This window comes from Cantharellus anzutake (assembly GCF_015039405.1).
Source record: "Cantharellus anzutake strain C23 chromosome Unknown EI90scaffold_168, whole genome shotgun sequence".
Taxonomy (NCBI): domain Eukaryota; kingdom Fungi; phylum Basidiomycota; class Agaricomycetes; order Cantharellales; family Hydnaceae; genus Cantharellus; species Cantharellus anzutake.
The window spans coordinates 68227-86854 of NW_024067118.1; the positions used below are offsets into that span (position 1 = coordinate 68227).

The 18628-nt window shown below is 49.4% G+C and overlaps 2 protein-coding genes across 2 annotated transcripts; both read left to right on the plus strand.

The window, feature by feature from the left end:
- Nucleotides 1-6761: 6761 nt before the first annotated feature.
- Nucleotides 6762-7224, plus strand: EI90DRAFT_2858205 (P-loop containing nucleoside triphosphate hydrolase protein; the record flags this gene model as incomplete). The annotated part of the gene is made up of 2 exons (XM_039053782.1): nt 6762-6948; nt 7082-7224. Coding segments are annotated over 2 exons (330 nt in total), but the record flags the coding sequence as incomplete, so codon positions are not given.
- Nucleotides 7225-7268: 44 nt separating this feature from the next.
- On the plus strand, nt 7269-7803 carry EI90DRAFT_2861935 (P-loop containing nucleoside triphosphate hydrolase protein; the record flags this gene model as incomplete). Its single annotated transcript, XM_039053809.1, has 2 exons — nt 7269-7691; nt 7744-7803. Coding segments are annotated over 2 exons (483 nt in total), but the record flags the coding sequence as incomplete, so codon positions are not given.
- Nucleotides 7804-18628: the final 10825 nt, after the last annotated feature.

Here is an 18628-nt window from a genome sequence, read left to right on the forward strand (position 1 = left end):
CTGCTCGAGCATCTGGTTCATCCGTTTGGTCTGACCGTCTCCTTCCGGATGATAACCGGGGGTGAAGTGGAGGCAGATGTCAAGGGCCTTACCAAGTGAACGGAAAAAATGAGAGACAAACTCCGGACCCCTGTCGGAGGTGACGTGGGGAGGAACTCCGTGCTTGGAGAACACATGGAGGAGGGAGAGCTTGGCCAGTTCCGGAGAGGTGATGGTGTCGTGGGTAGGGATAAAAATGCACTGTTTGGACAGGTGGTCCACGACAACCAAGATGGAAGTGAATCCGGAAGAGGAGGGTAGCTGTTCGATGAAATCCATGGAGATGGAGTTCCAAGGATGTTCGGGGATGGGGAGTTGTTTGAGCAAGCCGTAAGGCTTATGACGGGGAACTTTGGCATGGGCACAAGAAGTGCAGGAGGATACATAACTCTTGACAAAGTTATGGATGCCCGGCCAGGTATACTCACAATGCACTAGATCCAGAGTCCGGTTTTGACCGAAGTGTCTGGAAAGTTGGTGGTCGTGTTTGTCTCGCAAAACGCGGAGATGGAGATCGTTAGAATCCGGAACGTAAATGCGGTTGTCCAGCCTTAACAGGCCTTCGGCATCAATGGACCAGCGGGAATTGGGGAGGTTGGGGGAAGCAAGATGAGAAGAGATTGTGGTGTCGGAGGAGAGGGAGGCTAGAATGTCTCGATGAAGAGCCTCTGTGTCGACGAGTACGGCTGCTCGGATTACTGTGGCAGCTAGGAACGTAGCTTGTAAGGACGCAGTGAGCTGCTCCGAAGTGAAGACCGGTCGGAAGTTCTGCGGGTTGACGTGAGCGTAGTCCATATCCCCTTCTTTGGGATAGACGTCCCAGCGTCTAGTCAATGCATCCGGTTCCACTCCGAGTCTTCCGGGACGGAATCGGACAGTCATGTGGAACTGGGAGAGGAACTCCGACCAGCAGGCTTGCTGCCAGGTCAAGAGTTTGGTGGTGGAAAAATACTTGAGGTTCTTGTGGTCAGTGACGACGTCGATTGGGGTTCCTGAACCTTCAAGGTAATGACGCCATGATCGGAATGCATCATGAATGGCAAGCAGTTCCTTATCATGGGTGTCATAATTGAGCTCCGGCGCCGAGAGTGTTCTAGAGCGGAAAGCGACGGGGCGAATCTCTCCGTCATCGCAGCGGATGGACAGGATTCCGGAGATTGCGTAGTCGGAAGCGTCGGTTTCTACAATGAGGGGGGTGTTGGGTAGCCAATGTGTAAGGATAGGAGCAGAAGTGAAGGCTTCTTTCAAGGTGTTGAAAGCAGAGCGACAATCGTCAGAGAATAACCAGGGGGCTCCTTTATGCGTGAGGCGCATCAAGGGGACCACAATGTCAGAGTATTGGTGGATGAAACGCCGATAGAAGTTAGCGAAGCCACGGAAGGATTGGACATCCTTGACTTTACGGGGCTTGGGCCAATCTTGGACAGCTTTGACCTTCTCGATGGACATGGTGAGTCCGGAGGGAGAGAGGCAGTATCCGAGATATTCCGTAGTGTCCGTATGAAACTCGCATTTCTTCGGATTGGCATATAGACCATGTTTGTGGAGTCTCCTAAGAACTTCTCGGACATGCTCCTGATGTGAAGCCATGTCTTCCGAGTAGGTAAGGATGTCGTCTAGGTAGACTACCACAGAAACGTCCAAGAGGTCAGCAAAGATCGTGTTGACGAATCGCTGGAAGGCTGCAGGTGCATTTGTGAGACCGAATGGCATGACAAGCCACTCATAGGAACCATAGCATGTGCAGAAGGAGGTCTTCCATTCGTTGCCTGCTGCAATGCGAACCAGGTGGTAAGCATGCCGGAGGTCGAGTCTGGTGTAGACCATGGCACGGCTAGGTGCGTCAAGGAGGTCGGAGATGCAGGGGAGTGGGTAGCGATCCTTTTTGGTGATCTTGTTCAGCCCTCGGAAGTCAACGCAAAGATGGAGGGATCCATCCTTCTTGCGGATGAAGAGGACCGGTGCCGCGTGAGCGGAAGTAGCGGGACGAATGAACCCGGAGGCCAGGTGTTCATCTAAGAATGCCCGGAGGGCCTCAAGTTCCGAAGTAGAAAGAGAGTACATAGTACCCAAGGGTGGTGAAGTGCCTTCCTCAAGGTCAATCTTCAGGTCGTACTCACGGTGCGGTGCCAGCGTCGAGGCTTTGCTCTTACTGAACACATCCGCAAACTCATGATACTCCTTCGGAACGGCCAAGAGGTCGACGGAATCGGTGTGGGATGAGGCAGCCCTCAAGCGGCTTTCCTCGGAAGGGATGGTTAGGCTGAAGGATACCGATCCTTCAAGTCGACAAGCCTTCGTGAATGTGGAATGGCTGACAAACTCGATAGATGGTAACGGAGGAGTGGGAGCCTGTGACTGAGGTGCTGGCGAAACATCAGATGGTTGGATGTCGGACGACGGCAGTAGTGCCGGAGACGACAGGGGAGAGCTCGGAGTAACTGTCTTGGTAGGTTCGGAAGTTCGGAACGTAATACTGCTTGAGACCCAGTCAATCAATGGATTGTAGCAGGTAAGCCAGTTGTGTCCTAGGACTAAGGAACAAGATCCATCCAGCGATGTGACAAAGAAAGTCGTGGGGGTGATGTTTCCAGAAGCGAAGTGGAGGGGGATATCGATGGCACGGGTTATGATTGAGTTGGTGCTACCATCAAATAGGCATAGTTGTAGGGGTTTAATCTGATATGTCTTCAAGGCCAACTTCTTTATGAATGTGTCATCGATGAAGCAGTCTGAAGACCCAGAGTCTATGAGTGCGGGTACGTTCTCATAGGAGCGGAAAAGTTTATTTTGTGTCCTATCATTGGACAGAGGAGAAGGGACAGGAGAAGAGAAAGAAGAGAAATGGAGAGAGGTGGATCGATCTACGGAAGTAGTCAGAGGGGCGGAGGAGAGAGTGGTACATCAGCAACACTATCTACAACGGGTAGAACATTAACCGAAGGGTCAACATTGAGAGGAGAAAATAGACCATTTGAAAGAGAAAAAGAAACGGGAATATAGAGGGAGGATAAGTCGGAGATGGAAGATGCATTTAAACGCACTTCTTTGAGCACACGGAAGGAAGGATCGCAACCCCCGGTCCGTGCGGAGTCCATGGGGGTGCGGACTAATTTTTTGCTTCTGTGGAAGCGGATCCTTGCTCCTCAGTCTGGGCCAAACGGGCCTTGGACGTGCGAGAAGAAGACTTGGGCAATCCTTGACTATATGGCCAGACTGACCGCAGAACATACAAAGTTTCTCGTCGAGACGATGCTTATGCTCTTGTAGCGTGAGCTTGCTGTTGTCTCCGAGTTTGGACGAAAGGTCCGGTTTAGCAGAGCTGGCCTCAGACTTCTTGTTGTCCTTCGGAGGCTTGCTACCGGAAGCGGAGTTGAAAGAGGAGGAGGAAGGGAAGGGGTCGGGACGAGAAGCGGCGTTGGACTTGTTGAAAACGTTAGAGGAGGAGGGTTTCGTGTGACGTGTAACTTCAGATTTACGCTCCCAATAGCACGCATCGAGAGTTTGTGAGGTGCGAAGTTCTGAAAGAGTAGAAGGTTTACCTACTCTGGCAATATCGTCCTTGATACGTTCTGGCAATCTGTTATAGAAAAAACGACGAAGCACGGCTTCTCCGTAACCATGAAATTGAGAGGCGTGTCGGTTGAACTCGACGACGTATTTATTGATGTGGTGCCCGTCCTTCATGTCCAGGGTCATTAGTTGAACTTCAGTGTCGCTCACAGGATTGTGAGGACCGAAGTTGGTTTGAAGTTCATTGACGAACTCTTGATAGTTATTCATCCATCGCGGACGAAGCGTAGAATTTTGGTCGAATAATAGATCCGGCTCGAACCAATCGAGGGCCATTCCCTTGAGGTAGGACTGTGCAAAGATGACCTTAGCGCGGTCACTAGCAAAAGCGAGGGGACGGTCCTGGAAATTGAGTTCGCATTGGACCAGAAATACTCGGAGTTCTCGGGGATCTTTCCTGTTGAACTGTTCGGGCTCACGGACCTTGGTCCGGAGAGCAGAGGATGGGGGAGGTGGTGGACGACCAGTGTGACGAGCCAAGCTGGCAATGGCTTGGGCTAATTGTGTAATAGCCACGTTGGGGATGGGTTCGGCATCATCAGTGGTTGGGACAGTGGGGATGGGAGGATCAGCAGGAGGAGGGTCAACAAAGTTGGGGACCTTGGAACCGAGTCCAAAGAAGTGGATGGGGTCTATTGGTTGTTCTGTGGTGTCTCCGAAGTCGGAATCTGCAACTGGTGATCGATTCCTAACGGGATGCATGATCGGAGTCGATGGGAGAGGGGTTTCAAGATTAGAAAAGCTTCGAAACTCAACTGGGTTTCTCACCAATCGACTAGGACCAGGCTGTGAGGGTTCTGGGGACGGTGAGGCAGAGTTGGGAACTAATGTGTGTAGTTGCGAATGAGTGTGAGGGGCTTTTGGTGCCATACAAGATGTGTACTAGTCAGGGAGTAATAAAATACTGTCAGAGACCTGGTCAAGACGAAGGAGTGTCTCTGTGGCGGAGGGCTTCGGCCTCAGCGACTTGTGCCAGGAGCGCTGTGCCAAGTAACATGTCCGTGCCCTAACTTACTAAACTGGCAACCAGAACTGAAGGGGGTAAACTCTAGTCGATGTTATTACTGAAGTGTAACCTATGTACAAGTTGAGTATATATAGTTACAGCGAGGGCGGGTCCGCAAATGGCAGAGCCGAGCGGAGCAGAGCTAACAGGGTTAGACATTAGCCGATTGAATATTACCAACGAGTCAGGTTACGGGGTTAACGGAAAGGCAGGCGATAACCCAGAAACGGAAAGGAGGGATAGGCCCGAAGGTGGGCTTTGCAGGGCAAGCAAGTGTATTGTCCAGCGGAGGCGGGAGTGCGCTAGCGGACGTCGGAGCTGTCTGGAAGCCTTCGGGGCTCCGTACTTAGGGAGGCATAGGTAATAAATTGAAAGGAGGGGGTGGTGACCATCGAGGGGTACCGAGGGGATTGCAGAATACAGGAGCTCCGAGGTTAGTGAAGAAGGAGCGGAAGTAGACTGGAGGGATCGGAGGGATCGGAAGTCGATGGCCAGGGATGGATATGACAAATAATCTCTATACAAAAGTGCATCAATGTAGATATCATACCAAGATCAACTAACAAGTAACACTCCCCAGGTAATTTTTTGTGGCAAAGGCTCAAACCAAACCTTGACACACATAATCAATCAGTCTTCACTGATTGACACATATTGCTCAGTTCACACAAATATCGAGAAGAATTTCACTGTCACACCTAATAGCACTCGGCACGCTCCAACTAACATGGCCAATACACTCCAGGAACTATGCAAGAAAATCAGATCCTACCATTGCCATTCCCTGGTCCCAGGCTCACATGTTGAGGCCGAAGTACCAGATATTCTTAACGATGGGCTAGCAGAGTACTATCAGGTGAATTCCGAGGAGGTCGATCTAGAAAAAGGGGATACAGAGTTAGGGGCCTTAGAGATGGATGATCTTGAGGCAATGTGATGTATTGTTCCTAGGAAGAGCCCATTTATAATGAGAACAAATAGGTCAAGGAGAGATGTGGCTGTTAGAATGGGGCTGATACAGACGACTCCGGAGTGGAATCGGAGACTTAGTGTGGAGGGACCTTGCCTCAGCGACTCAAGCGGAGCGCTGTGCCATTGCTGTTTGTCCATTTGGTCCTTAATTTCACAGTAGGTGAGCAGGAAGTCTCTAGGGGGCATTTCAGGTCAATTTCGGACTGAACCAAAACGAGTATGTACAAGCGCCGATATATATAATGGAGGGGGCAAAAGCACAAGGAAAACAAAGGGTACCGAATCGGAACGAAGACGTCCGAACGGGAACAAAGGGTAGAAGAAGCGGAGCGGTACCGAAGGTCATAAGGCAGGACCTGTGATACGTCCGAAAGGAGGTAGGGAGGGCGAGGCCCAGAGGGCAGGAGGATGAGGGGAAGTGGGGATGATGACTAACTGGCTAGAATAGGAAGAAGCAGTAGTCCAAATAGGGATGAGGGGAAAACGTGAGGGATACATTACAAGCGGCGAAAGTGCCGAAGGCAATCCACGAAGCTCGGGGGTTACGGAGGTTACGGAGGTGGGGTTGAAAGTCCGAGGGATATTGGCAATGGTGTTTACGTAGTATGAGGTCACCAATGCAATGGACTAAGACCGAGGTGGAGTCAAAGTCCGAGGTAGGGACTGTGACGGAGGCTCGGAGCAAAGGTATGAGCGGTGTCCGAGTACGAAGTATGGGACAGCGGTGGAAGGTCGTAACTTGGCGGGAGGTGGCGGAGGAGGAGCAGAGTAGGAGGAGGAGGAGTAGTAGGAGGTGGCGAGAGGGGCGGCGTTCGGTCCGAGGTGAGTATTGGAGCAGACGGAGATAGGGGAGGAGAGGGAAGGAGGAGCAGAGGCGGCGTGGGGGTGAGAGGAGGTGTGTTGCCAGGACCGGAGGTGAGTATCGGAACGGCAGCGGTAAGGTATGACTCCGGAGGTGAAGAGGGTGGAGGTCCGGAAGTCGGGTCGGGGTCAGGTATGCACGGATATGACAGTGGCACAAAAAGGGAAATTTGGCACTTGCCGTTCCTTGTTTGTCTCTGGGAAGCACATGCCGCCTGCCCCACCTACCCCTCCATTTCCGGCAAAGCCTTGCACTGCAGAACAGCTACAGCTTGACAGCACAAGTCGCTTTGGTCAGAGACCTTGTTGATGGCAAAGTGATATTGCATTCCAACTGGTTCATCGGAGAAATTTGGTGTCCATTTCTGCTACAGGTTCTGGGAAGAGCTTTATCTTCTGGCTCCCCATGCTATATGAGAATGGACTCATGATAATTGTTGTTCCATTGAAGAACCTAGGACAGCAGCTTGCTGATGAATCTTCTTGGAGGGGATTCTGTGCTGTGTCAGTGACAGCAGAGCTGTTGGGAGAGTCACCGACATTGCTCGAAGTATGGGAATGAACTTACATTAGGTTCACAAAGCCTGATATGTAAAACCTAGGAGATCAAGTGCCTGCAGTTCTGAACAGTTGTCCTATCTCCTGAGCTAGCAGTCGACCCACACTTCATGCACATCTGGAATGAACCAAAAATCAAGAAAAAGATAAATCGCATAATTATTGATGAAGCCCACTGTGTCAGTCAGTGGGGAAGAGACTTCCGATCATCATATTTACATCTCTCCGCCTGCATGCCATCCTGGGAGAAGTATCCTGGTATTTGACATCAGCAACACTTCACTCACATGTGCTCCAAGACACCCTCTGTATAATTGGGCTACACCGGAATACTATGATCTACCGTCATTCCAATGATAGGCCAAACATCCATCTCTGTGTGCAGAGGATGAAGTATTCTATCACTTCTCACCTTGATCTTGCATTCCTTGTGCCGCTGAATCCTGAGATTGACAACTCAGACTGGGTCAGACAAAATATTCTGCAATTCCTCATCTACTGTAACTCACGAGTGGATGCTGAAAGTACGGCACTCTTCTTACAAAGCCACATACCAGTGCATGCTTGTCATCGGATTGTCTGGTATCATTCAGGGATGTCAGATGCATTTAAAAAGGAGACGATTGAGGAATATGAGAGGGGGGGAATATTAGGCCTCTGCTGTACAGACGCCTGTGGGATGGTCAGTAATTTGTGTACAAGCTCACCAATGTGGTCTGAAGACTCATCTACAGGGTCTTGATTTACGTCATGTCAGAATTGTTGTCCAGTACCGACTCCCGAAGAAAATTGATGCCATTGTACAGCGTTTTGGGTGCGCAGGACATGACTCCTCAATCCAAGCAACTGCTATCCTCCTGGTTGAGAAAACGTACTTCAGTAAGCCAGAATTGGAACGTTGGGCTTCAAGATTTGAAGATATGCCTTTGACTGTCCCTACAAAGCGGAAAACGGTAGATGAAGCTACAGTCAGTCCCCGAAAGCGGACTATCCTCAGAGAAAGAGGAAATACCCCAGCCATAGACAAAGTGATTGAGGACACACTAAACGCTGAGGCAAGTCCAGAAGAGCTACAAGCATGGGCTGAAATGAGCATTGACCCAGATGACCAGGCACCCAAAAGTGGTGAGGGCAGCAGAACCGATGACGATGCAGAAGAAAGGAGCGACAAGGGAGATGAGGATGGGAAGGTCAGCACAACTGATCAGCATCAAGGATTAGCTTCCGCTCTGCCTGAACGCCAAGAAACAGGGGTGAAGAGCAGGAGCACAGCAAAGAAACCTTCCCGCAAGCGTAAACCCCCTTCAGAGGAGCTGGATTGCCATCTTGCTGCCTTCGTCTATAACTCAGTACTTTTACTTTCAAATTGTGACCTCCGCAAAGGTTGCCAACGGAAAGTGCTTGATTTCCTATATGAAAACAATTCAGTTGGTGAGTATCTATTGCATCATTTGCACATACATACCATGGAAACTGAACCCATGTGAAGCTGAGGAGCCATTCTGTTGCAAACACTGTACCCACTGTCCACCTATGTCATGCTGTGATCTCTGTGACTCCATTCACACTGAAAAGATGCACGCTGCAGATCCCATCCCAAAATCCATGCGCAACCCCAACAAAATCAAAATTGATGAAAATCGGCAACTGACACCACTTGATGTGGAGCTTGAGCATAGGCTCAAAGAATTTCGAGTGAAGCTTCACACCAAGTGGTGGAAAGACATGGAAGATCATTTCCTTGGGCCGCACATATTTCTCAACTGCTCACACATTCAACTTCTCTGCAACCTTGCAAGCGCAGGACCACTGACCACTGTTGACGATCTTCGTAATAACTTCAAGTGGAATTGGATGGACGACCATGGTACCACTCTTCTTGGTATCATTCATGATGTCTATGGGCATTCGCCCCTGGCAGCGGTTCTTCCGGACAGTGACAAGATCTCAGAAGTGGCAATCACATCGGATGACCATTCTGCCATGTCTCATGTAGCCAGTACTTCTTCTGATTCCAAACCTCACGCAAAGCCACGAGTCAAAAAAGGCCCGGGTAGTCAGCGATGCAGCACTTGTCAGGGTTTTGGTCATAATAGTAAGTACTGCATTACTCCTCATCCCTAGCATATTGATATATACGGTGTTCTAGAGTCTAATCCGCAATGCCCTAAGAAGGTGCCTGCACCTCCACTTGCTAGTTCAGACCCCCCCTGTTCAGCCCCCACTGAGCATCACTCATGATCCCACCCCAAGCATAAATTCACTCAAACATACTGTAATTCCCATACCGAGACATTGCTATATAATACTAGTCTTTGTTATACAATTGATGATGCTGCACATAAGCCACAAACACTTCAATGCTGGCATAACACATACAGAGTTCCAACCAGCGCAAGACTGACATGCCTCGTACACGAGGCGACACCCCCGTGGGAATGTCATGTGTGACAAGTTGTGCCAGTTGCTCGTTAGATTAGAGGCCCCATGAAGTTGCAGATAAACCTTGGCAAATCAGAGAGCGACTGGGGAGGAGTCTGGGTTTAATATCCTTATTTCACATGACAAATCATGATGGTATCTAGCGCTGAATGGTGCCGCATGGTCCTGCATTTTTGCAGCACTGATGGGACCTTGCAGGTGCTGATGATGATGATGATAAATCTATCTTAATACCCTGTGGCCTCGTGATGACATGGCAGTGCGGCTATCCCGTCCTAACACTGGAGCATACATGGGGGGAATATCTATACATGGTGGTATTCTGGGTGGTGTATTCAGGTGTCAATGATCCTTGGGTTCTGTGGTGTCCATAGGTATTGTTGTGGTGATAAAAAAATAAAAATAAGAAATGGAAAAAATGAAGAGGTTCCATCTGTCCCCTGCAAGTCCTGTTCTGCTTCGTCTATCCTGTGAGTCAGTCAGGCAATGGCAGTCCTTGCAGTGTGTTTGTTGTCATTGGTTTGTCACCTGTCTTGGACTTTTTGATGAAATTGGCAAGCCTTTCTATGCCTTTCATCTTGCCCACGAGGATGTGGAATTTTGTCTGGTTTCTGCGTCCTAGTAGGTATCTGTGTCTACTTGTCCAGGGGCACTCCATCAGAATGTGGGCCCTCGTTTGTGTTGATTTACCGCATTGACATGCTCTATTCTCCATTGTGATTCCAAATTGGTGGTAGTACTTGCCAATGTGAGCATGTCCTGTTTGGAACTGGATTACATGGCTGAAGGTTTTTCTGTCGAGTTTTCTGAACCATTTGGTGGGTCTAAGCTTCAGTGCGAGTTGGTTCGCTGCATAGAAGCCCGATCTTGGGGGGTTCGGTGTGTTCGTCCATCGGTGAGTTCATGTTTCAGCCATCTCTCTCCTGTGCAGGCTCTCTATGTACAAGAGTGTCAGGGGACAGACCCCGGGTCCCCATGACCCCTCCCTCTATAGCCCACAGCCCTGTGTGTAAACAGCCTATCCTAAGGCACAACCTACTGTGGGTAAGAAAGTGAGAAGAAGGTTAACTTCTCACTTTCCCACAGTGGCCCCAATATGGCGAAAACTTCTGGGGATACCCGGAAGTCACATGAAGGTAGGATCCAGGGACCGGAGCATGCGGCACAGGAAGCGCGTGCAGGAAGCGGAGCAGGTCCGGATGCGGGTCCGGGTCCGGGCTAAGTCAGGGTATGTGCCCTGACAGAGAGTGATTTAAAGTTGGGTTGGGCTGGTCGTGCACCTTCTTTTGCTAGCTGGTTGGCTCCCTCGTTCCCTGGGATTCCAAGATGGCCTGGGCACCAGTGCAATGCGATTTTTGTCTCCTCAGAGTCTGTTAGGACTTTGCATATGGTATTCCTGAAGTCCCTGGCTAGTTCCTGGGCCTTGCGAGGTTTACCCTGAAAGACGCATTTTAGTGCACTAGTATTATCTGCGTATATGATGATGCAGGTGGGTTTTGTGGTGACGTTACCATCATCTAGGGTGCATCTGATTCCATCCATGGCTGTTTTCAGGCCCATCATCTCTGCATCGTAGGCTTCAACATGTTCGCCCATTGCTCCTTTCTCCTTGAAGACAACTTTGCCATGTGAGTATCTGTCATATCCATACAATCCCGACCTCCGCTCTGGGCTCCCGGAACTCCGAAACCGACTCCGGAGCCCTACTTCCCTTCTGTCACCTTCTCCTTGCCGACTCCCAAGAGGTTATCCCACCTCCGGCTCCGACACCACCTTCGGTCCAACTCTGGAACATTCCAGGTCCGACCTCAACCTCAACACCTCCCAGATAAGCATGCAACACCTATGCTCCCGACTCCGGACCTCTGCTCTGGAATCCCATTTGTGTCTCTGTCTCCGGAACCTCCGGTCTTAGCTCCGACCTCGGACTTTGACCCCACCTTTATACCCATTGTATTGGTTAGCTCATTCCATTTAATTACGTTTGCCAATATTCCGGAGTTTAACTTCCGAGTTCGGACTTTCCGGACTTACCTCGGACCTTGCAACTATTGCATTGTCCCATTCAATTCCGCTATACTCCCTCATTCCTATTTGGGCTGCTGCTTCCTTTCTATTCAGTCAGCTGGCCATTCCCCACTCCCATCCTCCTTCCTTCCTCTTTGGGCCTTGGCCCTTCACTCCTCCTTTGGGAAACACCATTGAGTCAAACCCTTGACCCTCAGTGTTGTTCCTCCTTCCAGCTCCCTTTGTCTGCTTTTGGAGTACCCTTGCTCCTTTTGATTCCGGACCCCTCCTTATATACAATGTACATAGTAACTTGTAACCTCAGTCCGAAATTGACCTGAAATGCCCCCAAGAGACTTTCCCTCTGCTAGATCCGAAATTAGGGACCCCCAGGACAACCAGCAATGGCACAGCGCTCCGCCTGAGTTGCTGAGGCCGAGGTCCTTCCATGCTAAGTCTCCGATTCCACTCCAGAGTCGTCTGCCCTCACCCAGTTCTAACAGTATCCTACTGCACCAAAGCCAGTTTTGATTCTGCCATCGTCTTTGTATTGGGATCCATCCAAGTAGATGAGGAGTGTGTTTGGGTCATCTTCACACTCTGTGACAAAGTTCATGTGGTCGTCAGCCCATTCCTGTTTGAATGAGTTTCCAGGGTCATCTGGCAGGGTGAAGAGTTGGATTTGGTCGGTGATGTCATGTGCAGATGTGTCCCATTGTCAGGGCACACACCCTGACTAGCCTGGACCCGGACCCGCATCCAGACCCGTGTCTGCCCGCTGTAGGAGAAATAATATTCAAAGAATAAAACAATGATCTATCAGAATAGTCAACGAACAGGTGACAAGTTCAGACGTTTAACAGATCTCATGATCTTTATGAGACTGGACAGACATTAGATCATTATAAATTATCTACACCCATGTAGCATGAGATTTAATCTACTACAATCATGCCTAGAACTTGGCATAGGTGTAATATTCAAAGAATATATCCCTACACCGCTGCGCTTCCTGCATCCGCACACTGCATGTTCCGGGCCTGGTTCCCACCCCCTCATGTGACTTCTGGGTATCCCCGGAAGTTTGCCTGATATTGTGGCCACTGTGGGAAGATGAGAAGTTAGCTTCCTTCTCATCTTCTTACCCACAGTAGGTTGTGCCCTGGATAGGGCTGGTTACACCAGTAGGCTGTGGACCATAGGGGAGGGTCATGGGGACCCAGGAGTCGTCCCCTGACACCCATGGGCTTTCAAGGAGTGTGTTATGGAAATGGGAATTTCCCATTTCTAGCCTCTTATGGGCTCTGTACAGTACAAAGTCACGTGATATGTAGATATTAACAACTGAACCATCCATTATCACCCAAAACACCCGATGTCCATGTTATTGTAAACCCCACTGTTACAACATCTGTTACATTAATTGTAACATCTTCTCAATGTCATGGCCCCCTCCTGCACCCGGACGCTATAGAAATGGGCCAATTAGGCCCCATTTTTATAACAGAGTGGCCCTATTCTTTCCGTGCCCAGGATTATGTGTTGCACAATGCAAGTGATGCAAGTTGAGAAGCACTTTTGCAGGTCGGACTTGTATTTCTTCTGTGGGTTGAAGACTGGGAGAGGTGGGGGGAAGTTGGAGTGGTGAGTCTTCTTTGGTGTGGGTAGAGTCTATTGATCAGCAGGTGGTCGTCAGGGATGTGGGAAAGTCTAGTTGCCTCCATTTCCATTCTGTAATCTAGATAAATGTCGATGGGGGAAATGGAGGCCTCTATTTCCATCGCAGTGATGCTGGTCATGCGGAAAGCACCTGTTAGCATTCTCAGACATTTATTCTGTAGAGTAGATAAAGTTCTGAGAATTAAGCCGCACTTTGATTGCCAGAAGATGGGTAGGCCGTATAAGACTATTGGGAGTACAGCACCTACAGTTCTCCAAAAAACCGTTTTGATGTTTGGCACTTGTCACTTGATGGGCTTATAACATTATGGAAACACATTTTAAAATTCTCATAAATTCATGGGATGTTACTTACTATCTCATTTACAGATCTGCAAATTATCTAAGCAATATGTCCATTTTTGGTAAAGTTATTTAATTTACAAGGCACCCATGTCATCGAATGGAGTGCACCTGGCACAACCTAAAAAAACAAAATATCACATGTCAAGTCATGTGACATTGTTTACTGTACACACTAGTAAACAGACTGACGTCGCTGGAGCATAAATACCAAAGGATTTTGCACTATAATGCCCCCAAATCTAAAATGCGACCCTTATCTGCTTCACAAACTGCACAAGTCCTTTCCCTCATTGATTCTGGTCACAGTGCTCACCAGATTGCATCTACTACTGGCCATGGAGCTTCCACTATCACTCGGCTCTGGTCTCAACACCATCCTGATGTCCCTAAGCCCAGTGGTGGGCGTCCACGCAAGCTGTCAGGGACTGACATTTGCCATGCCCAATGCCTCATTAACTCTGGCAAGGCTGACAACTCTTCCCAAGTCACCCAAATGCTCCGAAAAACCACCAACAAGAGCCTCTCACCTGAGACTGTCCACCTGCACTTGAAGGAAGCTGGTTGGAAAGCAGTGGTGAAGAAGAAGCGGCCTAAGCTGAGCAGGAAGCATAGGAAAAACAGAATGGACTTTGCAATCAGCCACAAAGAGTGGACTCTGGAGGACTGGAAGAGAGTGGTGTGGTCAGATGAGACCAAGGTTAATCGCCTGGGCTCGGATGGGAGGGAATGGGTGTGGAAGAGGGTGGGTGAGCCTCTCAGTGACAGGCTGGTGCAAGGGACCAAAAAGTTTGGTGGTGGATCAGTCATGGTGTGGGGATGTATGATGTGGGATGGGGTTGGGATGGCATGCAAGATTGATGGGAGGATGGATGGGGAGCTTTACTGCCAAATCCTGGATGATGAACTCCAACAAACCCTATCATATTATGGCAAGAACCCTGCCCATGTCCTCTTCCAACAGGACAATGATCCCAAACATACCAGCAAAAGGGCCCATAACTGGTTCAACAATCATGGTATTATGGTCATGGAGTGGCCCTCCCAGTCCCCAGACCTCAATCCAATCAAACACTTATGGAATCATGTGAAAAGGATGTTGAAGTTAGCAGTCCAACACCACAGGTGGTCAGGGGCAGTAATCCACCTGGTATGTCACCACCAGATTGGAGGAGCTCGGACTGGACAAATTGAGCTTTGGGAGAGGCATCAGGGCACTCCTGCAACTTGGTACTGGACCACAAAGCGTCCAGTTACCTTTGTAGTTCATTTCCTTTTGTCTCTTGTGTATCACTGTTGCCACTCACACATGTATTTAAGGGCGAAGCCTGCAGATGTGGATACCCAACTAATCGACAGTATCCGACATCTCAGGCAAGTCCACCATCATTGTAATTACAATACTACCTAACTAATTGACGGTATCCGACATCTCAGTGGGGCCCATTAACAGGTTATTAGCCCAGTCCCACTCTGCTGCTCTAAGTCAACCAAAGAATCCCTGGCACTGTTGGACTATTGCTCAAAAGCCATTCTGTCCTGACTTGCCATTGTTTACCTCTTCTGGATCAGCTCCGAGGAACATACCATGAAAGACTCAACCATTGATAAAGCCATCTTTGCTATCGCCAAGCTGAAAGGATGCGATGACTGGAACAGGTGGTCCACCAACCTCCGTTTTGCCATGGGACACACCTGGGGATATTTAGAGGGAAGCCTGGCTGAACTGTCTGATAAATCAAAACCCGAACACGCTGAATGGGCTGAAGGAGAAAGCAATACTTGCCGAAGATTATGGCTCTCTCTCAGTGAACCAGTCCAAGACAATGTCTTCTGTCATGCCCAAAGTCCCGCTATTACCCTGTTCAAAGCCTTGAAGAGTGCCTACCAGCACACTGGAGCCTCTGCCGAATACTATGCGAGAACAAAATACTATGAGGCAAAAGTCAGTGACTATGAATCCATTGTTGACTTCCTATCTGGCCTCATGAACCTTGCTCATGAGGTAAACAAACATGTTCCCAGCAACCGAGGGTGCATTGAGGACTATGCAGCTCATCCACTGTCTTCCATCCTGCATGAGCACTCTGCAGACCATGCTCATTCAGAACGCCCTGGCAGCGACCAATGACATGGACTGGGATCTCGACAAACTGAGGAAGGAAGTTGAAACTGAGGAGCTGCAGGCCCGAGCTAATGGAAAAGACCTTGGAACGAAAGCGGAAGGCTCACAGACCCCGAAAGCCCTCGCTGCAGAGAAAAGCTATGGGAGGGGGAAAAGGAACGACCTGACTTGGGTAACACGCCAGACATGCTGGAGTTGTGGGAAGATAGGTCATCTCCGCACAAAATGTATGGCAACACAGGCTGAAAGGGAAGAATATCAGCAAAAGAGGACAGCAGAAAGAGAGAATGCCAATGCTACCGAAGAATCCGAGGCAAAAGCGATGTGTGCTGAATATATCATTGATTCTGCACTGGTAGCTGATAAGTGGTCCAACACCCCAAAACCCTGGATTGTTGATTCCGGCTGCAGCAACCACTTCTGTCCGAACAGGGATGACTTTGTGGAATATACACCCTACAACCCCCCCAGACAAATCTGCCTAGGAAACGAGAGCCTAATTCCATCTCTTGGTGTGGGAACCGTATCGATCACCTGTATGGCTGGTGAGAAACGTGTCAGCAGAAAAGTTCTAGGGGTTCAATATGTACCCGATCTTGCATATGGGCTCATATCTTGTAGGGTCCTAATCCGCTGAGACCTCCGGACCATGTTTGACATCGATGGCATCTGCAGAATCACGCAAGCAGATGGAAAGCTGATAGCTGAAACATTGAAGGAATTTGCACCAATGTTCTATCTTAATCACCCATCCTCGTCATTGACATCGCTGCGAAAGACCGAGTCCGCTGCAGTAGCCACCACACCATCCTTCAACCTTGTGCACAAATGCCTTGCCCACCCTAGAAAGGACACGCTGAAGGAAATGATCAGGAACCAATCAGTTTTGGGAGTAGAAGGCATCCCGGATGACTTGAAGAGTTTTGACTGTGAGGCATGTATCAGAGGGAAGATGGTGAGGGGATGTTTTGGAAAGGGACATAATGTAGCCAAGGAATGACTTGGATGCATGCATTCTGATGTATGCAGACCGATGGAAGTGACATCGTTGGGGGGGAGGAAGTATTTCTGCACGCTTGTCGACAATTTCTCAAGCTTCATCTGGTTCTACCCATGCTTGCTCAACTCAGATTTCTCGAAATAGTTTGTCAAGATGGACATGTACTTTGCCAACCAATATGGATCGCATGTAAAGATCCTGTGGACAGATTGAGGCAGCAAGTACCTGAACTCAACCCTGGAAGGATATTGTGGGGAGAAGGGAATCGCAATGGAGCACACAGTCCCCCACACACCTGAACAAAATGGGGTAGCTGAGTGGGCAAATCGAAAAATTCTTGACAAAGGGCACACCCTGATAAAAGATGCTGAGGCCCCTAATTTCTTATGGGCTGACGTGCTTGCCATGGCAGTATACGCCATGAACAGGACAATAGATGCCTCCACAAAGGTGACCCCCTTCAAACGGTTTCATGGGAAGAAGCCAACCATTTCACACATGAGGGTCTGGTTTGCTGATATGTTCATCCACCAACCAAAGGATCTGGGGGCTCATAAATTGGGTGAGCGGGGACGGCCAGCCAAGTTTCTGGGGTACCCTGAGAATTCCTCTGGGTACAAGGCATATGATGTACTTACCCACAAGGTTGAGATTGTCAGGTCACCCATATTCTGTGAGGAAGCCAGGGTGATGCCATGTGCTACCTTCGAGACAACACCTGACTCAGACGATGAGTCGGATGTATCCGATCAGCTGACAGAGGCGACGTCTTCCGGAAACGATCCCGTGACCCAAGCCCCGGATGCGCAATCTCCTGGCAACTCACCTCCCTCTCCTGCTGCCACCCAGCAGAATACCCGACCTGTGAGGGAACGACGTCCCCCACAGCATTTTGATCCTTCAGAATATGGGGTGCATGGCTGGCAGAAGGAAGCCATTGCAAATGTATATGAAGACCTACTGAACGAGGTACCTATCACAGCCACTGTAACGATGGAGGATGTCCTCGACATCGCCCTGGACGAGGTCCACCTTACCAACCCCATGCTGACCGAGGACACCGATCCGCCAGATGCACCAACTCTGTGAGAAGCTCTAGCTGGCCCTGAGAGAGATAGCTGGCATGCCACCATCTTAGAGGAACTTGCTGCCATCAGAGATGCAGGTACTTGGGAGCTCGTTGACCCACCTGCAGGCATCCGGAATGTTATTGGTTGTCATTTCATCCTCACAAAGAAGCACGGCATTGATGGGAAGGTCACTCGTTTCAAGGCCTGGCTCATTGCCCAGGGGTTTGGCCAGCACGAAGGCATCGACTACTCAGAGACGTTCGCACCTGTCGTGAAGTCGGCATCCCTCAGCATCTTTCTCGCCATTTGTGCTCACCATGGGTGGAGAGTGCAACAAATGGACATCAAATCTGCGTACTTAAATGGGACGCTGTTGGAGGATATATACATGAGACAGCTGAAGGGTTACGAGGAAAAGGGGGAGGAGCAGAAAATCGCAAAGCTAAAGAAAGGGCTCTATGGGCTAAAGCAGGCAGGACACGAGTGGTATGCAACACTGCATGACTTTCTGATTCAAATTGGTTTCCAGCAAACACATGCTGACCACTCGGTTTTTGTGTTTAAATGAGGACAAGCCATCATTATCATCCCTGTTTACGTCGATGACAAGCTCCTGGCTGGCAATGACAAGAAATTATTAACCTCCATTCAAGACACTATCGGTGCATGATTCAAAGTCTCAAGCCAAGGAGAGGCTTCATGGATCCTGGGCATTTGACTTTGCCAAGATATATCTTCCAGAACATTGTCGATCGATCAATCTCAGTATATTAAGGATGTCCTTGCCCGTTTCAGCATGACTGATTGCACACCCGTCATTACCCCTTTGCCCTCAGGAATTCATTACAAGCCAACTTCAGCGGAAGACCACTCAAAAGTTTCCTCATACCCATACCTTGAAGCGATTGGGCCCCTAATGTATGCTGCACTGGGGACATGCCTGGACATCTGTG